The 16,087-nt window shown below is 47.8% G+C and overlaps 9 protein-coding genes across 9 annotated transcripts; 4 read left to right on the top strand and 5 right to left on the bottom strand.

Moving 5' to 3' along the window:
* Positions 1-677: 677 nt before the first annotated feature.
* On the top strand, positions 678-4,010 carry N7484_011619 (uncharacterized protein; the record flags this gene model as incomplete). The annotated part of the gene is made up of 8 exons (XM_057122006.1): positions 678-718; positions 815-998; positions 1,076-1,207; positions 1,260-2,235; positions 2,290-2,556; positions 3,076-3,111; positions 3,211-3,290; positions 3,363-4,010. 8 exons carry the CDS (start codon positions 678-680, stop codon positions 4,008-4,010), a joined length of 2,364 nt encoding a protein of 787 aa, XP_056967760.1.
* Positions 4,011-4,108: 98 nt separating this feature from the next.
* N7484_011620 (uncharacterized protein) lies at positions 4,109-5,275 on the bottom strand (the record flags this gene model as incomplete). Its single annotated transcript, XM_057122007.1, has 1 exon — positions 4,109-5,275. The coding sequence occupies one exon, from the start codon at positions 5,273-5,275 to the stop codon at positions 4,109-4,111; it is 1,167 nt and encodes a 388-aa protein (XP_056967761.1).
* Positions 5,276-6,348: 1,073 nt separating this feature from the next.
* On the bottom strand, positions 6,349-6,841 carry N7484_011621 (60S ribosomal protein eL38; the record flags this gene model as incomplete). The annotated part of the gene is made up of 3 exons (XM_057122008.1): positions 6,349-6,398; positions 6,564-6,692; positions 6,778-6,841. The coding sequence occupies 3 exons, from the start codon at positions 6,839-6,841 to the stop codon at positions 6,349-6,351; spliced, it is 243 nt and encodes an 80-aa protein (XP_056967762.1).
* A 964-nt stretch (positions 6,842-7,805) lies between these two features.
* N7484_011622 (Ish1 domain-containing protein) lies at positions 7,806-8,306 on the top strand (the record flags this gene model as incomplete). The annotated part of the gene is made up of 5 exons (XM_057122009.1): positions 7,806-7,841; positions 7,894-7,906; positions 7,969-8,052; positions 8,100-8,146; positions 8,199-8,306. The coding sequence occupies 5 exons, from the start codon at positions 7,806-7,808 to the stop codon at positions 8,304-8,306; spliced, it is 288 nt and encodes a 95-aa protein (XP_056967763.1).
* A 256-nt stretch (positions 8,307-8,562) lies between these two features.
* N7484_011623 (putative nuclear transport factor 2 domain protein) lies at positions 8,563-9,100 on the bottom strand (the record flags this gene model as incomplete). Its single annotated transcript, XM_057122010.1, has 2 exons — positions 8,563-8,999; positions 9,055-9,100. 2 exons carry the CDS (start codon positions 9,098-9,100, stop codon positions 8,563-8,565), a joined length of 483 nt encoding a protein of 160 aa, XP_056967764.1.
* Positions 9,101-9,341: 241 nt separating this feature from the next.
* Positions 9,342-11,453, top strand: N7484_011624 (methionine--tRNA ligase MSM1; the record flags this gene model as incomplete). Its single annotated transcript, XM_057122011.1, has 8 exons — positions 9,342-9,540; positions 9,600-9,718; positions 9,773-9,844; positions 9,906-9,992; positions 10,041-10,172; positions 10,226-10,593; positions 10,648-11,125; positions 11,184-11,453. 8 exons carry the CDS (start codon positions 9,342-9,344, stop codon positions 11,451-11,453), a joined length of 1,725 nt encoding a protein of 574 aa, XP_056967765.1.
* Positions 11,454-11,782: 329 nt separating this feature from the next.
* N7484_011625 (uncharacterized protein) lies at positions 11,783-13,036 on the top strand (the record flags this gene model as incomplete). The annotated part of the gene is made up of 6 exons (XM_057122012.1): positions 11,783-12,217; positions 12,275-12,353; positions 12,426-12,534; positions 12,606-12,844; positions 12,924-12,991; positions 13,019-13,036. The coding sequence occupies 6 exons, from the start codon at positions 11,783-11,785 to the stop codon at positions 13,034-13,036; spliced, it is 948 nt and encodes a 315-aa protein (XP_056967766.1).
* Positions 13,037-13,092: 56 nt separating this feature from the next.
* ramB (bifunctional protein farnesyltransferase/protein geranylgeranyltransferase) lies at positions 13,093-14,210 on the bottom strand (the record flags this gene model as incomplete). Its single annotated transcript, XM_057122013.1, has 3 exons — positions 13,093-13,762; positions 13,823-13,927; positions 13,981-14,210. 3 exons carry the CDS (start codon positions 14,208-14,210, stop codon positions 13,093-13,095), a joined length of 1,005 nt encoding a protein of 334 aa, XP_056967767.1.
* Positions 14,211-14,810: 600 nt separating this feature from the next.
* N7484_011627 (DUF924 family protein) lies at positions 14,811-15,899 on the bottom strand (the record flags this gene model as incomplete). The annotated part of the gene is made up of 3 exons (XM_057122014.1): positions 14,811-15,408; positions 15,478-15,821; positions 15,876-15,899. 3 exons carry the CDS (start codon positions 15,897-15,899, stop codon positions 14,811-14,813), a joined length of 966 nt encoding a protein of 321 aa, XP_056967768.1.
* Positions 15,900-16,087: the final 188 nt, after the last annotated feature.

Raw genomic sequence — 16,087 nt, forward strand, 5'->3', positions numbered from 1 at the left:
TGGATACAGGTTATGGATCTTTGGGGTATCTATGATTTTGGGTCGGGGTTGAAGAAGAATGCGGGGAAGCTGCTCAGCCGGACCGAGGCATGTTCATTAGCTTATGAATGCACATTTCATACTGAGCCCTGGCAAAGATAGTAATGGCCAGCCTCGTGCTCTGTTGGTAATTAATTTGAAATTTGTGCATCATTTTCCACACTGTCTTGTGCCGATACCATATAGCCGACTGAAGTTCTACATTGACTTACCTAGCTTATGTGGATCTTCAGGCTTTTCCCATTGACTACTACTAGCCAACAGCTCGGGAAATTCCTTGCTATGGTAGAATCATGCTGTAACTACTAGCAGATTGGATTTCCAAACAATACTATCTACCATTGAGCCTCTAAAATACGAGGGTAAAGTGCAGAAACGGCCCATGCTGACTATTCTGTACGACAGGAGCAGAAAAATAGTGAAACTTCAAATATTAAACCCTATGAACTCCCTTGATGGAATTATACACCCATTTCTCCAATTACGTCGACCTGAAAATAAATAAGGCAGAAGGCGCGATACCTAAAGCGGGAATGTAATTGGACGCGCTAGATCGCGTGGGGTTCGCGTCACCTTAATGTTTCCGCACCGAACTCTTCCACTCCGCATCAAGGTCAAGGGACCTTGAAACTCACAAAATGACTCCAGGTGACGACTACGGGTTTCTAAAACCTCCTGGGTATGTATTCAACGACCTGCCTGTCTCGACCTGGAAGATTGCCACATTTCCATCCATAAAACCCGGCTGACCACTGCGCGCGTTCTGTTTGGATAGCAACGAGGAATACGAAGAAACCTACCGCACACCCTCAAATTACAGACCTCTCGACACATTCAAGCTCCCATCTGGGCCTGCTCGGCACTACAAACAACAGTATGGCGATATGTACTTCCTGCGGCTCGCTGGGCTGAAGCCTGCGGTGGAGAAAATTGCGATGGAGGCATGGGAGGGCATCACTGTATGACTATCCCTCGATCAGATACGCGCGCGTTCTGCCGCCGGGCTTGACTGACAATGGTTCTCTGCATTGATTAGATCGCAGGAGAGCATGCGCGACGTGTGGATCGAGTACTTGATGTGCGGCAGGGTGAGCTGTGTTGGGTCGCCGGCACAGTGTATATGGATATGCCAATGAAGCCCAACATTCTGGACGACCTTTCCAAAGAGGTAGGTGTAGAAAATCCTTCAAGTCTGTTGACTATATCTGACCGGTGTCTAGAACTTTACCTCCGCACCTCCCCCACGTCGTACCTATGTCGACTCATCCAACCCAGCACTGACTCAGACTACGTTGGAAGATGCGTCGGGCCGTGTCCGTCTGGCTGGAGACTTTCTTTCATCCGTCCATCTTACTACCGGTACCGTGGTTGCGGCTTTAGGAACAGAGAATGCCAATGGAGATTTTGAGGTCATTGACATCAAAGTCCCAGAATTACCCCCACAGCCGCCAAGATGGGGCAATGAAGGTCCAAAACATAATGGCAAGGACGCGGCTCCAAAGCAATCTGGCAAAATTGCTTTTGTCAGTGGGTTGGGGATTACAGGGACATCAAGCGATACGCTTGCATTGGAGTTGCTTACAGAGTATCTTCTTGGGTACACAGGGTTCTCTGGAACCGAGGATAATGGCCCTCCGAGTGCTTCAAATATCACGCGACTCATCATTGCAGGTAACTCTCTCGGAGCTAGCGTGATAACCGATGCAGCATCAGCTGGTATGGACGGCGCCGCAAAGAAGAAGGCTGCCCCGAAGAAGTACGGTTATGATGCTTCGGCGTACAACGCATCACCCATTACACACTTGGACAACTTCTTGTCGGAAATTTTACCGAGTATCCCCGTCACCTTGATGCCGGGCGAGGCAGATCCAGCAAACTTTTCCCTTCCTCAACAGAGCATTCACCGTACCATGTTTCCGAACTCCAGAGCATACGCTGCACCTCCGCCATCTGGTGAGGAGAAACCAGAAGCAGGTTGGTTCGACAGCGTCACCAATCCGTGGGAGGGCGAAGTGGAAGGCTGGCGACTGTGGGGAAGTAGTGGCCAGAACGTCGACGATGTTCTGCGTTACCTTGACTTCCCTGGCGAGGAGGGAAGCACAGAAAAGGACTCGGACGATTCGAGTGCTCGCATGCACGTAATGGAAGCGATGCTCCGGTGGCGAATTGGTGTTCCCACAGCCCCGGATACACTCTGTATGTTTCATGCCTCCGAATATATACTGGATCTTCATGCTGACAATTTTCTAGGGTCTTATCCATTCCAAGAATCTGACCCTTTCATTCTCGAGTTCTGTCCCCATATCTTTTTCACGGGAAACCAGCCTTGCTTCAAGACTGCCGTGATTGAGGGTGACCTTCCCCTCCGCCTGGATGGAGGTGATACCGAGATGACAGACTCTGCTGGCGAAACATCTGTACCTCGAGTTCGACTTCTATCTCTCCCACGTTTTAAGGAAACTGGGGAGCTGGTTCTGGTTGATTCTGAGACTCTGGAGGTAGAGGTTGTCCGGTTTGGTGTGTTTGCAGGACAAGAGGAGAAAAAATAGATCGATAGCATCCTCGAAATAGGCTAATGACATGACTACATTCTAATCAATTATGTACTGTTTGAATTGGTACATTGTGCTTGAGCATAGTTAGCTTCGTCTACATCAGGACAGTCGAAGCCGTCTGATGGGTCAATCTCGAATGGGATGTGTGATGTGAAACTTGATTGATAGCAATTGGAATTGACTGGAAACCCGAGACTGGTAAAACATAGGAAAAAGAATTAGAAAAGAAAGGAAGGAAGGAAAAACCTTGCTGGCATTGATTTGCATGTTCATGTGAATGTTCCGTTGTCTTTTGTCTTGTTTATTGGATCTGAAGACTGATTAGATGTTATGGTTGCCAAGCCCCACTTCACTTATATCCGCAACTTTGCCAAAATTTCATGCTTGTCCACTATACACACATAGATCAGTAGAGCACCCTCAAGTCCTGGAGTCTTGCAGTTACTTCTGTACTCGATTACCTGAACATACCAAAACCTAGTCTTTACCATCCTGATGTTGCTCAATGCTGAAACTGGTACGTATTATTTGCCCCTCTATACACCTTAACGCTTGAACCATCTCTCCAACCGTGAAGTACCACATAGTTCTTGCATATTAACACCATCGAACATAGCCATCTCGACCTCCAAGGTCCTACTTGTCCCATATTCAACATGGCACGTCCCCCGATATCACGAATGGATGCAAGACGAGGTAAGAATTGGAATTGCGATCAGAAACCCCACACCCCAAAAAACTACATGTTCAGACTAACCTTGGCACTAGGAAATCCAAGAGGCAACTGCTTCAGAGCCATTATCTCTTGAGGAGGAATACTCCATGCAGCGCAGCTGGCGCCAAGACGCTGACAAGCTGACCTTCATCACCTGCCAGCCAGTAGAGCAGCCCAGCACCAACTCAAGACAAATCAAATTGTGCCCAGAGGATGAATCCGCAGCAAACATGATCGGAGATATCAACCTCTTCCTCCGCGTTGAAGATGGCGAAGACGGAGACGCGCCTCCGCAGATTGTGGGCGAGATCGAGCTAATGGTAGCCGAGAAAATGAATCAGCGACGGGGATTCGGAAAGGCTTCAGTTTTGGTGTTTATGAGGTATATTGCAGAGAAACAGGTGGACATCTTGGAGGAGTTTGTGAAGAGTCTTGAGGAGGATGAAAGGGAGAAGTTGGTACAGGCTGCTGGGACGGAGGGATTGAGGTTACAGTGGTTGAGCGTTAAGATTGGGCAGGAGAATGTGAGGAGTTTGGCGCTTTTTGAGAGCTTGGGCTTTGTGAAGGTTTGCGCTGAGCCGAGTTTCTTTGGGGAGTTTGAACTGAGGAGGTTGGACTTGGGGGTGAGTGGGTTTGTCGAGGCTTTGAAGCTTGCTGGAGTTGAGGGCTATGTCGAATTGGATTATCAGCGGAAGGAATAGATTTTTACAGGGTACATACTCTTGTGGATATAAAAGGAAGTCGACTATAAAACTTTCGTATCAAATGAATACATTTTTTTTCTTTCTCTTTTTCATGACTATCGAAGAGTCCCAGGTACACCACCATGCTGTGTCAACCAGAGTACAGAATCAACTCGTTTAGCTCGCCTTGCATAATGAAGGGGGGATTCGCCGTTCACGTCCGAAGTAATTTTAGAGATCTTCGAAGACCTCTCCAGGTAATCCAAAAAGCCAGGTCCATTGTACACAGCAGCATGCCAAGCAGTCGCAAATATGGTAGAGGGTCGAGATTGATCTAGATCAGAGAGAACGGTATCGTGAATAGGAAATCCCACCTCCGCAAGTCGGACGGCAACAACTTCAGTAACAAACGTACAGAGAAAATACTTGTCCACAGAAGAAAGACCCTTCCGGATCTTAGTCTCAGGGCGAGGCTTCCATAACTCAAGCAGACATTCCAGAAACTGCAAATCACCTCGCCGGGCCACGAATGACAAAGGCGTCGGAACAGGAGTCATCTGAAACGCGTTTGCCCGCATACACATAATCAGATCCATCGTACCGAGAGGCTCGTCCCACGCAAACATGTACTCGAGTATCTGGACCGAACGAGCATAAACCGCAATAGCGGCATATGTCCACCCATACACGTTGCATCCATAGCAGTCCATGCCAGGAAGGCGTCTGCAAATCCAATCAAAACATCCAGGACAATCATCCAGAATTGCGCCAGTGATGACATCTGGTTCCTCATCCGGCCATCCGGTAATTGGAACTAGCTTGTTCAGCGGGGTTTTTCGTCCGCGCTGAGCATCACGATAGGGCCCCAGGAAGGCAGTTTCAAGCTCGTAGTGGAAGCGTCTATTGTTGTATAGAAACTTTCCAACGAATGCTGCGGCTGCATCAGTTGATCGGGCGATTTGGCGGATTTGGCAGAGGTTGGGGTGGGTCAGGTATGCCGATTCTGTTAGAAGACCATTCAGCAATGTGTTCAGGCTATTTGGGGATGGTGATGGCGAAACTTCAGTGGGATTTGACGAGACACTAGGAACGGAGAAAAGGGTTGGCGGATTGCTTGATAAAGGCGATGATAGATTTGTATCGTCGACAACGCCGATGGGGTACATTGGAAGGGGTTCTTCTGCTTGGTGAGATGGTTCTTGATGGGGGTATACTTCATCTTGGTTTTCAAGATGGGTTTGATTGAGGTTCAACTGGCTGAAATTGAAGGCGAGTTGATCCATGGTGAGACTGGACTGGGTATTTGATCCGGACATGGGAGGAAATTGGGCGAGATTCAGCCTAGTCTTATAGGTGGTTTGCTTGAGACATTCCAATCAATTTCATTGTCCTTTGAACACTTTGAGCTGATCTTAACGAAGAGCTTTTTTCCTTTATTCCTTTGTCCCCTTTACCGTAGCATGAAGGGCTTTATTGATGAAACTTATAGTGAATCTCAAAATATATTCACAGTCTTGTCATTATATCGAGATGGTTTGAGCTAAAATCACCCACTCAACACTACTTGGAGAGTCTAGAAGCGAAGGCAGCCTGCAGTTGAAAGCTTGATCCAGAGGTCGATGTTATGCAAGCACCCTTATCTATATCCACATGAGCATCCCCGGATCCATCTCACTAACGGCATTGGGCCTGCCACTGCATATATTATCAAGTCAGGATTCTAAGACTTACAGTCTCCATGCTCTTCATACAATGTGGAAAGTTCCTTGGTACGAGCTGGCGGAATCGAGTGGGTATTTCACGATATGGCTCGAGAAACAGTCTATGAATGTATGGGGGGAATGTGTTCACGTTCAGAATATAGCGGCATGGACATGGTCGAATGCGAGATCTCTTGGCTTGGGCGACTTGATATAATTTGAAATTGTCGACTTTCTACTAGCACCTTACGGTGGTTTCAATCTACTGCCACGGCACAGAATGTAAGTGCGCATCAAGTGATGGAATGCTTTATTTGATGCCATTGAGATGGACAAAGGCATTTCCCCGCACAAAGCGCGCAAGAAGCCCAGTAAAGGTGTTTCAACTGTTTTTTTCATTGGTGTGTAGGGACTGGAAGCTCCGACAAAAGCAATCCTCAAATGCGTCCGGAAAATGCGAGTTCGTTTGACCGTTGGAATATCACAGCGGTGTACAAACGCAAGGTTGACGTCTTTTTTTCATTTCCACCTCCCCCGTGTCGGCTCGCAGAGAGAGTCAAGGCCGTGCCATTCGTCCCTCCAACAGTTGGTCTTGCATTCATCGACAACCATTCGCACCGAACTCCATGCCTCCTTTTATGCCATTGTCACTGAATTTACAGGGACTTCTTCTTGTCGCCGTTGGTGACGTCGACAACCTTGAGGGCTGTAAAGAAATAAAATAATGTTAGCAGAGTTTCGGATAGCCTTCAATTCGTGTAATGACGCGTTCCGGGGTTTGTTGCCTCCTTCAATCGCGATTGATTTCCAACAGGCTTCCAAATAGAGTCATGGATAGAGAGGATCGGGTGGAAATGTGGGTTCGACGCACCAGGGGGAAGGCTCTGCTTGAGCTTGTCGGCCTTGTCGGAGTCCTTGAGGACAAGGGTGTACAGGAAGCGCTCGCAGCGGACCTTGAACTTGATCTGCTGGGACTTGGTGTTCTTCTTGATCCGGGCGGCTGTAGAAGCAGTTTGTTAGTCTTTAGTTCCGTGTTCTCGCTTCATAACGGGCTCCTCTCCGAACGGAAAAAAAGCGAAACGTACAGGAAGCGTCCTTCCGGCGGCAGATCTCAATGAACTGCTTGATATCGGAGACTTCGCGAGGCATGGTGACGGTTGATGCGGATTGAGGTTGCAATGGTGAGGAATCGTAGTCAAGATGGAGTTGTGTGGATCGGATTAGGGTTTTTGCTGCACGAAGCCCTGCTGGTCACGTGGTTCCGCAGCGGGTGCGCGAAGCTAGTAGAAGTCGGCGATGGACAACGTTCCGATAATTCTTCAAGAAGGGTGAGTTTTGTTGTAAGTGAAGTGAACGAATTTGATTGGTGTCGTCGCTCAGAGGTCCAGTGGGTTTAGTTTGATCAAAATAACCCGAAGGCCACCGTCGCGAACGCCTCATCGGCGTGGCAACGATATGCGGACATTTTGACGCAGCGTGTGGATTTAGAATACCATCTCGACTCTAAATCGTGCCTATCGATACACGGTATCTTGTTGGCAATATGAAAGCGAAATTGATGTCGTTTCTAGAAGATTATGCTGGTGCCGTTAGAGTACTGCAGATGGTTAGGGAATCATATACTCACCCTTATATGACCGCACTTATTAGCGTAGAAGCCATGAGAGTAGAAGCCGTAAATAGAATGACAGCTTACATGCTGAAGCTTACTGAAGCTAGATAATGTACATTAAGAATCGGTGTCTATCGAGTGGGGTATAGATAGAGGGTGGCTGTAGAGCTGAGCTGGAATTTACACTATAGAGAAAGGATTGACTTGTACTTATTTACCAATGTAGCCTCTTGGACTATGAGCCGAAGATTACTAGGTAGAAAATATTGCGATGCATATAGATTTGGTTCATGGGAAGGCAGCAGCAACATGCAGTGGCGAAAAGTGGCGTGAGGTGGCGGTGCATATCTCTAAGTGGTCTACTTGTCCAAACTCACTTCCAGCTTTAGGCAACGCATCACCCTTTCAAATTTTTGTTTAAGCAAGAGTACTTACTACTACTTATTACTAAATTTAACAATTTACGGCGACGCAGAACATCTGACCATCAAAGAAGCCAAGATGCCTACCCCACTGGATCGCGCGATGAATTCTAAGGTACTCCACCCTGGTGAAACCATATTGAGCATAGTTAACAGGAATTCTCTAGAATTTGTTCATGGGTGAATACACAAATTTGGACTGTGTTGAACTGAAAAGCTCCTAACATTCTATCATGACATAGGGTTTGCAGGTATGGTGACGGCCGTTGCAGCCTATTCCATCTGGGGCACTGATATTTTCCCCAGCGAGACCGACCCCAAAGGAAGTAAGCAACAAGCAAGACAAACATTTAAATATATGCTAACTGGATAGATCCCGAGGATTGGACTGCCGACGAAATGAGAAGGTGGCTGCGTGTGGTAGGTTCCAGATCCCTAGAACCGTATAAGTCCCTCACTAACCATGCTGCAGCGGGGGCTTTTGCCGACCGAAAATGCAACTCGGGAAGAATTGTTGGAGAGAGTTAAAGCCAATCTGCGGATACCGCGTAGCTCCCAAGCCCCAGGATCGCAGTCGTGATAGTCGAGCGGTGGTTTTGGTCTCGTCGTCTTCAATCCTTCAAATGCGTCCTCACGTGTAATTCCCCAAATGTTTCGAAATTGCGATTGTTTTCAACTCAATAGTTCCTGATAAGGTCCTTTTCTAGCCAAGGTTCATGCCTGAAGATGGCGTAGAGATATCTTAATAGCTCATAGCCATCGCCGTCATGATGAGCGACAAAATATAAGCAAATTGTCCATCCATATCTTTGATTCCATGCGACACTCGGCACGTCTCAGACAACAAGGCGGAAGTTTTGGCTCTGAATCAACCAGTCTCGCCGGCGCTTGCCTCGCTCAGCAGACGGGTTGGGCACAAGGACGAAAGTTTCACTGAAGCCGCGCTGGGGCTGATCACGATTCTCGCCATATCGCACATGTCCGCTCACGATCACCAAGATCGACATGTCCTTGATGGTCATCTGGGCGGCCGGTTTCACACCGGACTCGGTAACGGTGGGGTATGCGCGGTTGATGACTTGGCAGTCGTATGATTGGGCTTCATAGTGTGCGTGTGGCATCTGATTGACGAAGATGTCTTGAACCGCGGCGCCGTCTGCCACAGTGTTGCCGTTGAAGAGAATTTTTGAGGGTACTGGGGCGTAGAAGGAGGCGATAGATTCGCGGTTGGAACAAAGGGCTTGGTAGAATGTTTGAACAAGCTCGGTGGCAGCTAGAGATCTCGATCATTACAAGCGACCTTGCTAGGGATTTGGGCGTTGAAATACCTTCAGTAGACACTTTGACCAGCTGGTCATCACTTGCGGAAGACATTGCGATGGTCTGAAAAATGGCGAATATATGAAATAAATTTGGGATAGAGAGTATGCTTTGTATATGCTTCGTATATGTAGATATGTACCAGGAGTAGTGTAATTCACTGGCAGGCTCTGCGTTGTATGGTGAAGGAATGGCTTGGGGAATCAAAGAAAAATGACGGGCGGGAGCTTGGACCACTTCCGGAGCGCGATGCGGAATAACATGCGACACTTATTTTCTTCTCCGCAACGCTCCAATGGCTTCCACAAGAGCGCCATTCCGTGTCCTTCCAAGGGCCAGCCTTCTTTGGAATTCTCGAAGGTCATGGACTTGCACCGCTTGCAAATATGGTAGTCCTAGGATGCTCCGTGGAGTTGCGACAACTCCGATTCAGACTCCGGAGGAATTCAAAAAGCCGTACTATGTGACTACGCCGATTTTCTATGTCAATGCTGGTAAGAGAATCTTATCACTGCTAGGAAGTTACCGTGTTTAACCCTTTCATCTGTGACAGCACCCCACGTTGGCCACTTCTACACCATGGTCATCGCCGATATCTTGAAACGATGGCAAGTCCTATTAGGAAACACCGACGCTCAATTATTGACCGGAACCGATGAGCATGGAATGAAGGTACAAGGGATCTATATATACTTGGATGAAAATCTTGACTGACAGTCCTGTCAGATCCAGCAAGCAGCCCTCGCAGCGGGCATGGATACTCAGGCTTTTTGCGACATGAACTGCCGAACCTTTGAGGTATGATTCTTGATTCATTTTTACTCATTTCAGGCAAGAGACTCACTGTGAATTGTGATAGGCCCTTGCCAAGGTTGCGAATCTCGATAACGACCACTTTATTCGAACGACTGATCCGGCGCATCGGGAAGCTGTACAATATTTCTGGGTAAGCAGGCTCGCTCACTGGCAAGGACGCAATTAACGGACGATTTAGGAAATGCTTCAACACCGAGGTTATATCTACACCTCCAAGCACGAGGGATGGTACTCCGTCAGCGATGAGACTTTTTACCCGCAAACACAGGTACAGAATTCCTTGGATCCAGCAACGGGACGAAAGAGGATGGTCAGTTTTCCCCACTAGCCAACGTCAGTCATGGCGGCTCACATTTCTATCAGGTTTCAATTGAGACTGGCAAGGAAGTAGAGTGGTCCTCGGAGACAAACTATCACTTCCGCCTTTCTGCATTCAAGGACCGCCTGCTTGAGCTATACAAGAGGGAAGACTCTTTCATCACGCCTTCGAAGTATTCTACTTCCATTATTCAGTCTGTCGAATCTGGACTGCAGGACCTGTCAATTTCACGGCCGGCAGAGCGGCTTACCTGGGGCATTCCGGTCCCCGGTGACAGCACACAAACAATCTATGTTTGGTTGGATGCGCTCGTGAACTATCTCACCAGAGCAGGATATCCATTCCCTCCCGGGCAAGAAAATCAGTCCATGTGGCCCGCCAATGTCCATGTGGTCGGGAAGGATATCGTTCGGTAGGTGCAATGCAGTAGTCTTCAAGCCCGGGCTTCACCACTGATAATTTACAGTTTCCATTGTGTCTACTGGCCGGCATTCCTCATGGCTTTGGATCTTCCCTTGCCGCGTAATGTTCTCGTCCATGGGCATTGGACCATGAATCGTGAAAAGATGTCGAAATCTACAGGCAATGTGGTGAATCCATTCTTTGCCATCGACAGATTCGGCGTGGATAGCATGCGGTTCTTCCTAGCCTATCAAGGAGGTCTCGCTGACGATGCCGATTATGATAATGCCTTCATCATTCGTGATTATAAGAAGTTGCTCCAAGGAGGAATTGGCAACCTGGCAGCGCGCACAATTGGGCTTGCCAAAGGAAAATTGAGCTCATGTATCCAGGACGCCACCTCTAACAGCCTCCCTGGCCCAACCCTGGCGGATGTGGAACACCAGACCATGTTGGTCTCGACACCACTAAAGGTTGCAGAGCATATGAAGGGACTGAACCCGCGGGCTGCGCTGCAGGAAATTATGGGCATCATCGAAAAGGTATGAGCAAGCCCTTAAGATCCCCATTGGACAATAGTTGACTCTGTTTGCCTGTTAGGCCAACAAATACTTCCATGCGACCGAGCCATGGAACAACCCCGACAACCAATGGGTTCTTTTCAACGTGGCAGAGTCGCTCCGTATCTCTGGTATCTTGCTACAGCCGTTCATGCCCGCCAAGTCACTGGAACTTCTGGAGATGCTCCGCGTAGATACAACTAACCCTGCCAAACTAAGATTCTCAGCCTCGGTCTATGGATCGGATTCAGAGTACGGTGAAGGCGCCAAGAAGGGTCACCTTTTCCCTCCTCTCCTCGCTGAGAACTAGTTTTCCTTGGCACGAGCTGCATTTTTGAACAAAAGGAAAAAAGATGGGCCAAACTGTAGGCGCATTGACCCCCACTATGTACCATATGTATAGCATTTGATTAGCGCGTGTAATTATATCAAATTTCATCTCACCACATTCCTTTATTAGTTAAATCGCTGTAACTAAGATAGCGCCTCCTCGACCCCGACTTCCCCTCCGGGTTTAGCGCCAGGACCTGACTGAGTCATTCATTTATGCCAAGGATAATTCCGGCATTAGCGCTATGCATGGACCCTGAGGCAGCTCTCCACAACAATCTATAAGATGGCACATGAAATGCTCAGATAATGAACTACAAGCACATTGAATATGGTCTTTTCGCCTTTCTTTTCTTTCCCTTCTTCAGACACAGTGTTATGCCTACGGACATCAAAACAAAGCTGACATATCTCCATTGGCAACCCACCTATACCCAGACTCGACCATATCGAATCGCCCAATTCGGCCGCAAGAAGAAAAATGACGAGCAGGCCCACAATCTTGTCTTCCGCAAAGGAGACTTTGCTGAGACTATTCACGATATTAGAGGTGTAAATGAAGATACAAAGTATACCCTCGAGACAAACGGGTTTGTCTATGCCAGGCATCCCCCGCCAATATTCACACAACCCAAGGACTTCCTCGACCCAGACCAGGTTCGGAATGTCTTTTTACCGGAGTGTGAAGCAATCCTACGAAAGGAGATTGAGGGCGTTGAGCGGGTTTTCATTTTTGATTGGAAAGTAGGGAATGTAATCACATATCCCAAATAAGCATTGTATACTTATCTTTGGTCGTAGATCAGGAAGAAGAAAAGTGCGAAAGAGCGAAGAACGAGGAATCCGAATTTGCTGAAATTTGCTCGACAAGTCCATGTCGGTAAGTGTTCTCAACTCCTGATTATCATCTCAATGCTTCATATTTGCGTCTTTCTTCTCTAACGAAGTCTAGACACTCTTCTTACTCGAGATGAACTCAAGACCTCGTTGACAGAGCGCATCCGCAATCATCTCCCGAAAGAATCACATCATCTGCTGACTGGCCGAGTGCAAATGATAAAGTGAGTATCATCTATGCCCCACAAGAGCTATATTTGCTTGCATTTCTCAGTCTCTAACATGTCGGTCTTAGCATCTGGCGACCAATAGGTGGACCAGTTGAAGACGACCCCATTACTGTGTGCGATGGACGAACCTTTGATACATCTAAGCTGGTTGAAACTGATATGATCCGTGGCGATTATAATGGTACTCTCATGTACCCTTTATATGACCCTAGTCATGCCTGTCGGTGGTACTATATGAGCAGACAGGATGTCGAAGACGTGCTGTTGTTCAAGAGTTTTGACTCGAAAGAAGGTAGCGTCAAACGTAAGTGACATCTCATTGAAACCACGAAAAGCGAACCAAAGCAGTATGTTGAGTCTAATCAAGCTATTCTGTGTTGTAGATGTCCCTCATACATCATTTTCAATGCCTGATGTCCTGGAGGATGCACCCTCGAGGATTAGTGTCGAGGTAAGGGCTTTAGTATTTACACAATAGATCTCAAGCTATGGATAATCGACCCGTTATTCTGAGTAGCAAGACCGTTTTATGCACATTTAAATCTCAAATCCCTAGACAGCAATCTCCCCCAACTGCTTAACTCGATAATACCAGTAATTCTTCCGAATCGGATCATACTTCTCCAGCAAACCGAACATCTCAACAGCCTTCCCCTTTTTCTCATCAGCAGCATAAACATCGGCCAACCACTCAACAGCATGCGAACTCTTAACAAGATCCTCCGAAATAACAAATTTTCCCGCAAACTCCTCCCATTCACTCAGACTCCTACCAGATGCAAGCAACACCCCCCGAGCGTACCACCACGGACTACGGTTCTCCGGCGCCCGCACAATAGCCTCCTGCGCAAACGCTAGCTCCCCATCAATCATATCCTCATCGACAACAGCCAACACGCCCTTCTCAGCTGGAGTGGTCGACATGTCGCCTGCATTGACCATACCAGCGTCATGCTCGTTATCAGCGCGAGGGCCGAATCGGAGCGTGTACCGGTGACTCCAGGCGGAGTTGTTGCGGACGTCAGCTTTTAGGAGGACATTTACGTCTTCGATTTCACGGGGGAGATCCCATAGCTTGAAGTGGCGGACGAGCCAGTGACGGTAAGTCCAGACGTGGTAGTTTTTGCTGTCCTGGGCGAACATTTCCATAAGGAAGTCTAGTTCCTTGGGTGGGAGAGTAGGGAAATGTCGGCGGGAGGACATGAGTACTTGGCGATGGTGCCTGATGATGTTAGTTTGTTTTTTTGTCTTTTCAGGATTCAGGGGTGTAAAGTGCATGTACCAGATTTGATAGTTTTTCAGGTATTTAAGAGCTACTTGGTTCAACCAAGCAACCTCTTCTTCGATATTTTTATCCATTGCGAAGAGGATTCTGGCGCGGTAGATCCTGGGAACAGTTAGAATGTTTCCTATGAACAGAACACAAATCCAACTACTTACCAGACAGTGTAATGAGCAGGGTTCATGGAGATAACATCCTTAGTCAAGTCCAAAGCCCGATCAGACATCTCATTGGCAGCCATCACGGCCCGCAGGTAAGATGTTGCCTCGAGGTACTCGGTAGGGTAGGCAATGGAAGCCAGGGGCATAGCATCGGCATCTTCACCATCATCCAGTGGGATTGGAGTCACAGAGGCCCATACTGGGTCATTTGCGTATTTCCCGGCCATTTTGAGGGGTGAGTTTGGCTATCAAATCTGATGCGGGGGAGTTCGAGTGGATGGATGCGCCAAGCGCTAGATTCACACGCTGTCGGAACAAAAGGGAGCTAGATTGAGTGTTCCTTCTTAAATGGTTTGGCTGACTTTTGTTTCTTTCGCCAGGGGGAATTGGTCCTTTTATGTGATAATCAGAGTTGATCATTCATCGCGAGTTGAGGTGCTTGGTGGGGCCGTGGATTCTCTTCCCAGTGGTTTTATTGGTTGCCTGAGGCTCGAACAAAGAGAACAATATTAACAGTCAATGAACTTCATGCATTAGATTCAATTCCGCGAGGATATGATGGAGCCTGCTGGCTCTTTAATTATTGTTCCAACATATCCGCCTTCCACTGACCCATGCAGACTCTTTTCGTGGGGATGTCCAGGTTGGCAAACACATATACTCGAAACAAAGACCACTATAGAACAGCCACCGGTCCATCATTGACAGTGTATCACCAGCAAAATACAGCTCAAATACGCAATATAGCCGAGTTTCATCTTTATCTAGGTACCATTTACAGATAATACAACCCAACCCAACCCAGCCCAACCTTCATATCGGACTAATTACCCAAAAGTTTCGCCCCCATTGTCCAAGTAATTAACCTCATCCTCGGTAGAAACCCTCCCAAGCGCCGCATTACGATGCGGATACCTTCCAAACTGCTCAACAATAACCAAATGCCTCTTCTCAAAGTCCAAGGTATTATCTAACCACCCCTTCATCAAATCCCTCTTCTGAAATAGAACATCAAAACATTCCCTCTCATCCTCATCCAAGGAACCTCTTTCAGCCTTCAAAAACGCCTCCATATCTCTCGCCGTCTCCTCATGCACTTTCACAGCCTGATAGTGCACGCCCACATCCTCAGAATGCATGAGAGGCATTTGGAACCAGAATCGATAAGAAAGTCTGTACCTGATTGGATTCTGAACTGGAATCCCAAGTGAGATCGCTTTGATGGCTATCTCGCAGGCCAAGGGATCAAAGCTCGTGAATACCGTTTTGGATTCCGGACCTCGGTAGCAGTTTCTCGGGACCTGGTCTAGGAGGAGTAGGAGGCTTAGCCAGGTCAGAGGGTTCTTTGTGTCCACTGTTGATAGGATGTCTGTAGCCGTTGCGCCTGAGCTGATGATTGCTTCCAGGGCTGGTTGGAATTGGGCGCTTGGTTTTGTTAGCTTGGAGGAAGGGTTTTCTATAAAGAGGATATGGCGTGTGTTTGGAATAGCTTACACGCAAGCTTTGTCAAAGTCTGCATCTGTGGCGAACCAGCGTTTCATTTCGCTCTGACCTGGGAGGATCAGGGACTTTTCATCGCTTAGGTGGTCGAACCAGAATGTTCGGATGTCCTCGAGGAGCGAAGGGGTGAGTGTTTGCTTCAGCTCTGTTGGGGTACTAGCCATCTTGGGCTGTGTGGTGTAAAATTTCCTTGAAGATGGATGTATATGAACTCCTTGCGCCTTCGAGGTATTGATTACAGCCCGGTGGACAGACTGTGAGGCCAATAGTCTAGTCTGCGACACCGAGGCAGGTCTCAAGGCTTGCCGAGCCAACGGACCAAGTCTGGACGTAGGAAGCTACGGAAGATTTAGTGACACTGTTATACCCACTCAATATCGGGCAAATCTTACCTTCCGTGCGAGCGCCAAAGACATGATGTGGCTTACATATTATCAATTTGGGGTCTGCGCGATAAGGATGATCTGAGTCAGCGGGATCCACTTGTGGATGCGAGCTATGACGATCTCGGGGATTTCATGATTGTTTCAATGGCTACTGCGAAATAGTATTATAAGTTGAAATTCATTCGATGATTACTAGGATATCTCATGCTCCCACGGCT

Source organism: Penicillium longicatenatum (genome assembly GCF_028827895.1).
Source record: "Penicillium longicatenatum strain IBT 33135 chromosome Unknown contig_7_segment0_segment0, whole genome shotgun sequence".
NCBI lineage: Eukaryota > Fungi > Ascomycota > Eurotiomycetes > Eurotiales > Aspergillaceae > Penicillium > Penicillium longicatenatum.